The 12800-nt window shown below is 48.5% G+C and overlaps 1 protein-coding gene across 3 annotated transcripts in view; it reads right to left on the bottom strand.

Annotated features, from left to right (window-relative positions):
- Positions 1-12800, bottom strand: part of NATD1 (N-acetyltransferase domain containing 1) — a 35780-nt gene that overhangs the window by 6407 nt on the left and 16573 nt on the right. For all 3 annotated transcript variants that reach the window (XR_010591209.1, XM_005289051.4, XM_042853112.2), the window contains exon 2: positions 6488-6606. Coding sequence is in view for 2 of the 3 variants with exons in the window: in XM_005289051.4 (XP_005289108.1) it covers positions 6488-6606 (119 nt within the window). In the remaining variant the exon portion in view is untranslated. The remainder of the gene's footprint in view (positions 1-6487; positions 6607-12800) is intronic.

Here is a 12800-nt window from a genome sequence, read left to right as displayed (position 1 = left end):
GCTCCCTCCATCAAAGACATATACAGAGAGAAATCCCCATCCACTGCCCCATTGCCCCTGCCGTGAAGCGGTGCTGGAGTAGGCGAGCGAAATCCCACAGGGCCAGGGCAGCCGACAGCCCTTCCCGTGTTCTCCTAATCCTCTCTGTGCTGGGTTGTGGGCAGGTGGGGGGAGGGGAGAGAAAGTTGGCAGTTGCTCCGCCCCCCATTTTATTTTTGGACATTGATTCCCAGATGATGCGATTAAACGTGTCCAGCTGGAGTAGAAAGGGCACAAGTTCCGAGGTAGGCAGGAAAAAGGGCTTCATCTGACCCAGGATGCGGGATCACCCCTGCCAAACACCCACAGCTGCCAAGCGCTGGCAGCTGTAAGAGACATGTGTGAACTGCAGCATAAAGAAGGATCTACCCTCCCTATCTAGCAACCTCTGCAGGCGTGGCTTGGCTAGTGCAGGGGGCCTGATTCTATTCTTGTGCCTCTATAATTCTCTTGGCTTCCAGGGCACGACTCCTGCTTTACGGGAGATCAGAATCAGGCCCTTTGGAAGGATATGGGGCTTTCATCTACAACACACTTTATAGGCATTTACGTAATTCACCCTGACGTCGTCCTGTATATCGTTAGGCCTGTCTTACGGGGGAAACTGAGGCACAGAAGTAAAGGGCCTTGCTCAAGGCCACTCACCCCATCAGGTCAAAGCCAGAATTAGGGCTCAGGATAGGAGTTATGGCTCCTGAAGGTCAAAGGGAGTAACTTGTATGCTGCAGCGGGAGAATGGAGCCCTCAGTTCCTGGCTGCTAGTCCCATACTCATACCATCCCTCCCTGGTCTGCTCTCCGGGGCCGATCTGGGCTGCTGGGATAGAAGCAGGGTATTTTTATTTTCAGATGGAAAGAGGAGGCGGTTGGATTAGTAGCTGGCTGTGATGGGACTTGCCCAGCAGCATTTGCAGGCCAGAAATAGGAACCTCTGAGTGCAGATTTCCATACCAGTGCCCGAGAAAGGGAGAGGACGAGAACTCTGCTGGCTGGTCACAGCGTTATCAGTCACTCATCACAGAAACCAGCTGCCCAGAGCACCCTGTGCCTGAAATGGAGCAGGTGGAGTGAACTGTCTCCCAGCTAACAGAGCAAGAGCTAAGTCCCTGCTTCATGACATGGCTACGATTCTGTAGAGACCCTCTACCCGGCCTGGCTAGGGGACAGTCAAGCCAAGCTGTCAGATGCCAGGAACAAAACAGGGCTTCCAACAGTGCCAAGGAGGGTACAATTCCCAAAGGGGCAACTCTCTGCTGATGGAGCAGTGGTGCAGTGTCACTTAAGTATCAGAGGGGTAGCTGTGTTAGTCTGGATCTGTAAAAAGTGACAAAGAGTCCTGTGGCACCCTATAGACTAACAGACGTATTGGAGCATAAGCTTTCGTGGGTGAATACATCAGAAGAATGTGACAAAGTGGGTATTCACCCACGAAAGCTTATGCTCCAATATGTCTGTTAGTCTATAGGGTGCCACAGGACTCTTCGTTGTACTGTCACTTCAGAAGCTCATGTGGGGGTTTCTCTGGGGCAGCCTGCTTATCTCTGAAGGATACACCTCACCTCGTTCCCCGAGCTTGGAAAACCCGGTGGGAAGCCACATGAACATAAAAAGGGCCATACTGGCCATCTAGCCCAGGAATCTGGCTTCTGACAGTGGCCAATGCCAGGTGCTTCTGAGGGAATCAACAGAACAGGCAATCCTCGAGTGATCCATCCCCTGTCGCCCTTTCCCAGCTTCTGGCAAACAGAGGCTAGAGACAAGTGCCTAGGTAGTACTTCCTGGGTACTAGACACATCAGGGACGTGCTGCTTAGAGACTCCAAACGAGAGCCCCTCCACCTTTGCAATTTGAGAGGCCTCCCAAAAGCCAAAGAGACACCCACTTGCTTGACGCCAGCTCCACCTCCATCCAAGGTGGGGCAGGCTGTTCTCAACATGCGTGAGGCTTTCCAATATCTACTGGAAGAGGAGAGTTTCCTGCACAACAGCTCCCTGTCTTACTGTCCCTGCCAATGGCTCTAACCCAGCGCAGGAGCCACACGCTCCAAGAGCCATGCCGCAGGTGGGACCGATACAGCTTTGCGGGAGAAACAATAGTAAATCGCTAACAACGATCACGAGCTGACTGAGCATCTCAGTCATTTAGCAGCAGGCAGGGGGCGAGCAAGGAGGATGTACAGCAGGGAGTATGGCGGATGCAGCAGGGTGGGTGTGAACGGCCAAGCACGGCAGGAGGGGAGAGTGGGCACAGCAAGAATTAGGAAGATACACAGCAGGCCACCTTCCCCGCCACACGGAGCCAGAGCCTTGCAACAGGTTTGCCTCATGGAGGAGGAGTGGATGGGTCAGGGGAAGCAGGGAGCAGGCCCCAGAATCAGGCTAACACTCCCTGCGCGCAGAGGGGAGTGTGCTCTAGGACTGGGAAGAGCAGGTGGAAGCAGTGAGGGACCCGCCCCAAAGGGAAGTCTGTAGCTAGGATGATCCTGGGTTTGTAACGGGGCTGGCTGGTACCCACCAGGGACAGAGCCCAGCAGTGAGATCTAGAAGGGCCCAATGTTTCTTGCTCACTCCGGAGCTAACTTAGAGAACGTACCCCCACCCCGCTTCCGTGGAGCGCTCGAGCGCTGGCGGCCACGCTGCCGCAGACGGGCCATTTACACACCAAGTGCTAGTGGGGGCAGGGACAGACTTTCTTCAGTGCTTCATCATATAGATTACGGCAGTACGGAAAGCAACTCGTTCTTAGGGCCAATGTGATAAGGAGGAGCCACTTAACCCTGCCCTGCACTGCAGGCTGGAAGGCCTGGTAGGAAAGGCCAGGCGCAGAACCTCTAGGGATTATGTTCCTAACTGGGATGCTGCAGTATTGGTGCGTTGCCTGGAAGAAAAAGGGTTCAATGCCTGGAGGCCTGGTTGGAGCAGGGCTAGTGGGACTCCTTGAGCAGTGCTGGTGACGTGGCTCGTTACTCCTGCAGCAGGCAATCCGGATAAAAGACAAGTCACCGGTGGGCTTGGAGGGAGAATCAATGTAGCAATAAGGAGTGGGAAAGCAGAGGCTGCCGGGCGGGGGAGAACGTAGGGTAGGACAATAAGCAGAGAGGTGTATGAGTGATTGAGTGAGGCCTCAAGAAACCAGCACAGAAGCAGGCAGGCTGGGGTGCAGGGAATTTAATATCCAGGGAATTTAGTTTGAGGGCAGAGCATTCCTGAAATAGCTGAAGATGGGGAGTTTAGCAGAGAATGTCCATCAAGCTGCTTGAAGCCATCAAAGGAGAAAGTAAATCATGAGTATTAATCCAGAATGGGTGGAGGCAGGAGAGTGTAATACCAACAGACCCCAGTCGGCGGCGGTCGGGATCGAACCTGGGACCTCAGTGCATGAGCCTCTACTGCATGAGCTAAAAGCCAGCTGACTGTTAGCTAAGGCGGTAGAGCAGACTTATTAATCTCTCTCTCTCTAAGTGGTCTCGGTGCCACTAGATGGGACAGAACACCACACCCAGAAGATGTGTGGCTTACAAGAGGATGGGGTGAGAGGATTTCTAATAGAGAGGCAGGCCCGTGCCACTGAATGTACAGCCCTGCTCGTGACAGAGGAGCTGGTAACCCCTGGGTGGCAGGAGGAGGAAAAAAGTAGGAGAAAATGGTAAGAGATCATTGTGAAGTTGTGCAGTCTATATGGTTTTATAAAAAACATGATAATAAGTGAATATAAGGTAACTGGGATAGTTTTATAAAGATTTGATTATAAGTGAATATAATGCAACTGGGATATGCTTCGTGCAAAAGGTCTCTTGTAAGGTATCATTACAAAGCTCATAAGCTACTGAGTGTGATCATCCGATTTGTAGAAATGTACCACTCTAGTATCTAAAACTAGAAATATAAAACATAACTCTGAAGGCCTATTGTAATTGTGTAAAGTGTGGGCCATTAATGATGGTTTGGAATCTTGATGACTCCCATTAACAAGGATCATTGTCTGCAGATGGCTGTGTTTACCTGTGAATCTTCCTGTATATGTGTGTGCTGGCAAGTGGGCAATGAAGTCTTGCAGTGACATGGGATCATGTGATCCAACCCGTCACAATCATTTCCAAGGTCACTGTTGTGAGAGAACATGCCCCGGCCTAGAACATGGAGCATGAACCGACTGGGCAAATGCACACAGACAGTCTGGAGGAAGAGGGAGGAGAATGTGACATGGGGGGGGGTAGGCTTGGAGGTGCACTTGCAGATCACACTCAAATCAAACTCAGCTTGGGCATCAGCCAAGGAGGAAGTGAGGAACACCAGCTGGATTTGTGCCGGGGGAACCCAGGGCGTGGAGGCAGCCGGGCAGAACGTCCCTAGCATTGCAGCCTGGAGAGAATGGGGCAGACAGGGGGACGCTCTGCAGAGCAGCAATCACAGTCCCATTCAAATCAGACATGGGGGGAAGAGCCACCTTCACAAAGCTTTTCTTCTGATAAGGACGGGGTGACAGGCTCTGGACTCCTCCAACCCCCAGCAATTCTGGAAAGCCCGCCCTCCAAATCCCACAAGAACACCCAATGCCCCCAAAGCTATCATCTCCCCAGCTTGCTGCCGACACAAAGCTCCCCATCCTCCTTCCCACAACACACACAGGCAAGAGGCAAAACACTTGCCAGCCACTTTTGAAGAGTCCATGATGACCCGGGAAGGACACCAATGAGAACGGAACATGCCCTCAGCTACATTATTGCATCAGGCAACAGGAGGAGCAGCTGATCCACTCGCACGGCCTCTAGAGACTCCATCCCTCAGAAGGCCCACAAGAAAGGAGTTTATCATTCATTCCCCAGGCCTGTGCATTTCCCAGCGCCTCCCACCCTCCATTGCAAGCTCGTTGGGGCAGCGGCTGACTGATTTGATTGTGTTTTTTTCTTCTTAGTACCATGAAGGAGAATCCGAGAAATGAACAAAGAAAGCCAAGCTTAGGGGCAAGGAGGAGAGGTTAACGTGAGGGTCGCAGCGCCTGTCATTTGGGGTGGAAATAAAAGGTTGTGTGTGAGAGAGAGACCCCCATCCCCGCAGCAGAACGCTGCAGCGTGCAAACAAAGAAGGTCTTGAGGAGTCTACACTAAGGGAAGGAACATAAATCAAGGGAAGTTATTCTCTCACCAGAGAAGCCAGGAGCCAGAGCACGTTTGCACTGTGGAACGCAGCTCTGGTCTCCATACTACAGGAAAGAGATGGAAAGAGCACAGCAGAGAGCAATCCGAGTGATGTATGCATCATGACACGTGAGTTATGAAGCAATACGAGGCCGATTCAGCCTACGGAGCAGGAAAAGGAAAAGGAACAGTTCCTGCCGAGAAAGAGGGTCCAGCGAGAGGACAAGGGATGGAGCAACGCAAAGAAGCCATTTCAGAGAGTCATGCATTCAGGAACAGCGGAAAAGCACCAGCCCAGAAGCAGAAATTCCTTCATAGCATGGGGTGGTTGAAACTGCAAACTGCCAAAAGTCAGCAGCCGCACTACGCGCGGAGGCAGCTGGGCAAACTGCTGGGAAAGGAGAGCGGAGGGAACATGGCCGTTCATCAGGATTTATTAGAGCAGGCCCTAATTGGCCATCTGGTCTCCCCTCGCTCTGAGCTTTGCTGCATCTCTCCACACCTCCCCTTGCTCCTTCTGCAGCTTCCTTTCACTGAGTGTTTCTGGGCAACGCTGGTGCAAACCACCCCCTGTCGAGATGGTCTCTCCCCTTTCTCTGGTGTTCCTGCGTGCCACCCTTCTGGAAGGCACGTGGTGCCAATCCCTGGAGTCACAGGCCTGTGCTGGAACAGACCCTGGCAAAAAGCCTTTTTTTTTTCTTTTGCAAAATTTCATTAAAATGGATGTTCCCAGATTCATTTTGTGGCTTAGAAATGTCAACTTTCGCAACTTTTCTTTTGCAAAATGTTCTGTTTTGCATCCAAACCTCAAGTTGGAGGGGATTTTTGGGGAGGGAGGGGTAGAGAGCCAGGAGGGGGCATGGTTTCCCCCCCAAGGTTTGGACAAATGCCAAGGTTTTTGCTCGAAACTGGTCATGTTTCACAGTTTGTGTCAAATGGGTCACTTGCGTGAGTTCTAAACAGTCTGCAGAAGCATCCCACTGCTCTTAGCCATTTTAGAGAGGCAGCGTGGTGCAGGGGTTAGGGCACTGAATCTGGCTTCTTGTCCTGGCTCTGCCACCGACCTGCTGCCTGACCTTTGGTAGCTCACTTCACATCTCTATGCCTCTGCTTCTTTTCCCACCCTTCGTCCATCGTGTCCCTTTAGCCTGTAAGGTCTCCGGGGCAGGGACTGCTGCTCACTCTGCGTACGTACAGCACCTAGCGCAATGGCGCCCTGATCTCAGTTGGGGCATCTAAATGCTATTGTGAGATAAGTAATATTAGTCCGTAAAGGAAGGCAAAATGTTGCTAGAGGCTGGTCGGGTCATACCTTAGCCAGGTGCTTGGCTATTCCTCTTCCTCGGTAGGCGTCTGGTACCTCCGTGTGCTGCAAGTCCACTATCCTCTTCCCCACGTACTCGTAGAGCAACACTGCCCTGTCATGGCAACCTACGGAACGCAAGGCAGGAGTTTAGCTACAGAAATGCCTTGGGGGAGAGAACTCTCTGCTCGGGGTGAATGCAGCTCACAATGATGCTAAGCTAGCACAGGTGTCTATCATAACTCCTGGCATCTAGGGATCGTCTCTGCTGAAGGAGCTTGCAACATCTCTTTATTGGAACAGAAGGAGGCCACCACAGTCTAGCACATTGGAACGTATTGGCTCAGATTTTGCTCCTACTTATATTCTGATTCCCTATTTTGTGTAAATGAGGTGTAACCGAGGGCAGGATCTGGCCTATTGGGATAGCTGTGAGGTTTCCCCACCACACACACCCCAGGCCTTGAATTACTATATTATGATGAATTGATTTGTAATATGTACAAATATTGTAAAATCCTGTGCCGACTAAAGGTTGTGGGGGAGGGGGAAAATGGGTCATCTAGGTGACCTAACAAACAGATCTTTCCTCTCTAATATATATATTATTTTTTTCCCTGTGGCTAGCATTTTCTGACATGGCAGGCAGAACTGGCATTTCAAATGCTTTGGATCTAGTAGAGAAGATAAAAATTCTTCTGTGAATGAAAACAGACACAAAAACACACACACACAAACACACACATTAGAAAAATTACGTTTCCATCTCTAATCATCATCAAATGTGGCACACAAACATGCATGACATTATATATGTTACAAAACTGTTAGTTTCTCTTCGTAATTCAAATACAGGGGAAAAGGTCTCAGTACGTGGAAAGTGGTGTGTGATACATTTCAAAGATCCTGAAATCTGACCATTATTAGAAGAGAAATCATTTGAATTCTGCATTTCCACAGGACTGGTTATGCTTAAAGTTTCTCAAAGGGATTTGTGCCAAGGATTTAGATCAGCCTTGCCGAATGGTCCTGAATGTTCACCAGTCCAGACACAGAGGGTCATTGCACTGGTGTAAGAAATCCGTATAACACACTACGAGATCAGAATGGTAGCATTTCACACCCACGTTGTGCGAGTGTGATTACAAACTGGGCTGGATAATGCAGGATCTGGCCCAGGTACTCACCCATTCTTACTACGATGAAGAAAAGTTAGTGATTGATATTTTGCGCAACTGTAAAAAAAAAAAAAATCCCCCATATCAAATGTGTAGAATTTTGAACACCCAAATTAGATACTGGGGTGTGCAGGGGGCAAGTAAAGGCAGCACCATTATTTTCTCAGCAACAGCTCACGCACAGCAATTTGATAGTAATTTAGACAGAATTTCGACATCTGTGCATAAGAAAGTTTCTGAAACCCACAAACAGAGCTGATGGATCACAAAATACTAACTCCCTCACCAGCCAGTTGCAGTTGGCTGTTCTACATGAAGTCACAGTTGTGAGTATGTGGCCAGCCACTGGTTATTGGTGAAAGCGTTTACCATACTTCAAGCTATGCATGTTTTAGTACAAATGAAAATTCATTCACAAAAATCACACCAGAGCGACTGTTGTTTACCCCATGTAATTTGCAAGTTTAGAAAGTTTTAACCATCCAATTAGAGAGTAACAATACCATGTGATCTGAGTGACCAATCACAGGTCATGAATAGCTGGAGCAAAGAGCTTGCAAACAACAGATAGATGGAAAATTCTTGGCTATTTAGGAACACAGGACTGGAGTCACTGAGGTCACTGTGTCTAGTCTCCTGCTATCACAGGCAATCCAGTCTTATCAACCCATTCATAAACTTATCAAACTTCATCTTAAACTAGTTAGGTTCCTGATCCCCACCACTCCTGCTGCAAGGCTGTTCTAGGACCTCACTCCAATGGTTAGAAAATTTCTTCTAATTTCCAGCCTAAATTTATTCATAACCAGTTTAACCCCAATTGTTCTTGTGCCAACTTTGTCCTTTAACTCAAATAGCTCTTCTCCCTCCCTGGTGTTTACCCACTGGTATTTTTACAGAGAGCATTCGTATCCCTGCTCAGCCTGCATCTTGCTAGGCTAAATAAGCCAACCGTTTCCAGTTTCTTGCCAAACCTTTACACTTGAGGAAATCAGGCTTGGGAAATGGACTGAAAGGCAACTAAGTTTATAGAGAATCCCGCGCCTGGTCCTCCACTGCCCTGCATCTTCTGAGGTGCAAGTGGGATATAAGAGCCTACGAGATCAGAGTAGTAACACTGCACACTCGTTCTGCACTGGTGGAATGACCCACATGGAGAATCAGGCCCACTGTTCACAGTAAAGAATTCTACCTGCAAAACAGGGATGGGAAATTATACCCAATTCTCCCACATTGGAGGAAACAAACTGTCATGCATTTGGAGCTGTCCTGTGATAATTTATGAACATTGGGATGTTTAAGGTATGATGAGATTGGTTTAGTTTAATACGGGGGCTGTCAGGAAAAACAAACAGGAAAGGAAAGAATGTCTTGAGAAATGCCACTTGTCTGCACTCAGTTGAGTGTTGTTAAGAGACAACGTCAGGACAGAAAAAGGTCCATGAACACAAGCAAGCAAAGGAGCTACAGCAGGGTTTGAAGAGGGACCCTCTCTCAAGAGAAGTCTGTAGTTGTTTTGGGGGAAGCAGCTGGAGACAGAAGGACCCCATGCTGGCAGTGTCTGGAGAAACTGGGCCTGCCTGGGTAAGCCTTTAGGTAAGACAGACATGCATATAGATTGTTCGCTGTTTTAAAATTCTTTTCCTCTAAAATGCTTTGTTTCTACTGTTAAGAGAAACAATACTTTGGTTAAAGGCAGCCATTTGATCACTGTATTCACTGCCGGTCATAGACTCCCGAAGGGAAGAACGGCAAGTGTCCAAACGCGGTCGGATCTACTGGGTAAGAACGGTACTGTAGCCAAGGAGAGCAGTGCTGAGAGGGTGCACTCTGGAAGCCCAGAAAGGGGAGAGAGGTGAGCTAGCCCTGTAACAGTGACACAAACCCATCCTCCGAAGAAGGAACTATTACAACCAAAAGCACCTAGAGAAACCTATCTTCCCCCAGGAGATCGACAGCCTTAATCTCAGGGAATTAGAGCAAGTTCCACCACCCTCATGTGGTTTCCACATCGCACTGAGCACAGGAAGCAAAGCGTTCAGCGGAAGCTGTATTTATTATAGCTAGTGCCCTACCAAATTCATGGTCCATTTTGGTCAATTTCATGGTCATAGGATTTAAAAATTCATAAATTTAATGATTTCAGCTATTTAAATCTGAAATTTCACGGTGTTGTAATTGTAGGGGTCCTGACCCAAAATGGAGTTGTGTGTCTGTGTGTGTGGGGGGGGGGTCCCAAGGTTATTGTAGGGGGGGTTGTGGTACTGCTGCCCTTACTTCTGTGCTGCTGCCTTCAGAGCTGGGCGCCTGGCCAACAGCCACCGCTCTCCAGCCACGCAGTTCTGAAGACAGCGCAGAAGTAAGAGTGGCAATATTATGACCCCCTAAAATAACCTTGTGACCCCCCTGCAACTCCCTTTTGGGTCAGGACCCCCAATTTGAGAAACGTTGGTTTCCCCTGTGAAATCTGTATAGTATAGGGTTAAAGAACACAAAACACCAGGTTTCACGGGGGGAGACCAGATTTCATGGTCCATGATGCGTTTTTCGTGGCCGTGAATTTGGTAGGGCCCTAATTATAGCAGTCACCAGTAGCACCGGCTATATTTAAAGGCTTTAAACAGTTTGTTATAACAGCTCTTTTCACACACTCCTAATTTTCCACCACACTCGTCTTCGGGGTTGAAAATTTCCCTGGTCTCTGGCTGATTTTTTGGAAAAAGTTTAAACAAAATCCTTTCAGATGTTTTTACTGAGCTGTGGCAGAGTGGGTGGGAAAAAGTTACTTTTCTCATTCTATAAAAACATATTATGTATATGTGCATGTATGCATGCGTGCACAGAGTACTGCAGCAAAAGATGTCTTAAAATATGAAACCATGCCCCGGACAGCATCTTTATTGAATATTTTTACTTTTTAATCACAGTAGCAACTAGACACTCCAGTCGAGATTGGTGCCCCATTTTGCTAGGGGCTGTACACTCACCTAACAAGAGACAATCCTACCCTTGAAGGATTTCCAATCTGAATACACAGAGAAAGAACCTATTATCCCCATTTTAGAGATGGGGAACTGAGGCCCGGATTAGCAAACCGTCCTTATTCAGCCAAGCATGCGAACACATGTTTAACTTTAAGCACATCGGTGAATCAGATCATAAGGGATTTGCAGAGCCAGCAATTGAACCAAGATGCCCAAGTTTCAGTCCAGCTCCTTAATTGCAAGGCCATCTCTCTTCTCAGGAAGTGTTAGGGCTTTTACTCACACTTTTTAAATGAATGTTTCATCAGTTGTCTGACTTGTTGAAAATTATGCCCCAAGTATGTAGTAGAAAATAGAGTTGTTCACTGGCGCTCAGGTAGACATAGGCGTACTCGGCATGGGTACATGACTTGTTCAGTGTGCATAGGCACTGGTCCTGCTTGGAAAGTCCACGAAGAGCCCCACTGAAGTGCATAGGGGTGCAGGCGTCCACCTGTGCATGAAGTTGCTTTATTGTTTAAAGCAATTTACAAACTGGGGAAAGGCACGGGAACTTGGTCCCTCCAACAGCAGAACAACTTTGGAGCAAGGGCCTTACAAGCGTCACTGGCAGGATTCGGAAGCTTTGGTACCTGAATAGCTGGATTGTTCTCGTTTTTCCTTTTCTTGCTTTATCATCCTTTTTAGACAGGGAGAAAATTAAATGCAAAGAACTGTGTGAGGGATGCACAGTTAAGTGTTACGTAAAATCAGGAAATTAAGAAATTAAGGTTCCAAGAGCAAGGTCACAAGTGGCCCACAAAGGAAATAGTTGATCTTGTGTTTTGTTTTGTTTTGAATTGGTGGATAAAGGATGCCTGGATGGGGTTTTTTTTGGTCAGAGTAAAAGCTTTTGTCTTGCTTTTTCCTCCCCTTCATGTGATCGATTTAGAATCGTCCAAAGTAGATACAATTTTATGGTGATTGAAGAGCTAACAAAATTACTGTGTGGAAAAAATAGTATGTGATCATGTCATTAAAGACTGTATCATAATGCACTTGCAGAACAGAAGGGGGTTGCACAGAATTATTCTGGCTTTGCCCAACTTCTGAGTGCATGACTTTGCAACCTTAACGTTCTTTTACCTGTTTCTCTTTGTGTGTAATTTCCTAGGGGAAAAACGCAAACTGAAAATACACATTGCGTCATGCAGCATCATATGGACAGCCACGTGGATCATCAGCAGGTTTGCAAGCTTTAGCTCCACTGCACAGACCTCTACCACTTGAGCTAATGGAGTCACTGATAGCAGTAGTAGGTTGTCATCCTCGATGTGGACCAGCACGAGAAGGGAATGAGACACACACTTTGCCCCAGTGGGTTTCACCGGTATTTGCTGACAGCAGAGGAAAGGTGAGGCTCTGCAATCTTGAGCTCCATTCCAGGCTCTGGAAGTGGACACACACCCTTTTTTTCCCCAAAGCTTCATCCTTTCTACCCACCTCCTCCATCTTGTACCTGGCCCAGTCATGTCTCTTTAGCCCAGTCCTGGCCTCCTTGCCCAGATATGTTTAGTCTCCCCCTCAAAGTCCCATCTTTCCCCTACTTCCAGTCTTCTTGCCCATCCAGTCCCAACTCCTCCCTCCTGGCTCTCTGTCTGAGCCATCTCTCCCCTTCTAGTCATGGCTATATTCCCCTGCCTTCCCAGTTTCCTCCTCTCCACTTCCAATCTGAGTCTCCTCAAACCCCACCCCAGTCCAGGGCTTTTATCCCTATGAATTTGAATCAGGCAGCTTTGTCCTCCATGCTGGCTGGGTGCCAGCTGTGGGGGATGGTGGTGGTGGTGGGGAGATGGACTGGAGGTGTCATTGAGAACACAGTATGATGTCCTGGGTCTCGAACCCAGGTTTGGGAGTCCCCAGACAGCTGCCACCACCACATACTGGCCTCCACCCAATGTCTACTGAAACCTGGTGGGCCGAGAAGCTACTAGGACTATAGCCCCAGCCAAGGCACCATCCATGGGAGCTCTGATTGGAGGACTGCATGGCTCCACCGATTGGTCCAACTACACTATTTAAGCCAGGAGGAAGTTTGTCTGACCAACAAAGTGGTTTCCGGTTGTGGCTGTGTTGCACCCTGCTCGTGCCTGCCTCCTGCACCCAATCCTTTTCCTGATT

This window comes from Chrysemys picta, chromosome 10, assembly GCF_011386835.1.
Source record: "Chrysemys picta bellii isolate R12L10 chromosome 10, ASM1138683v2, whole genome shotgun sequence".
NCBI lineage: Eukaryota > Metazoa > Chordata > Testudines > Emydidae > Chrysemys > Chrysemys picta.
Note: the sequence above shows the minus strand (reverse complement) of the source record. Positions and strands in the feature narration are given on the sequence as shown.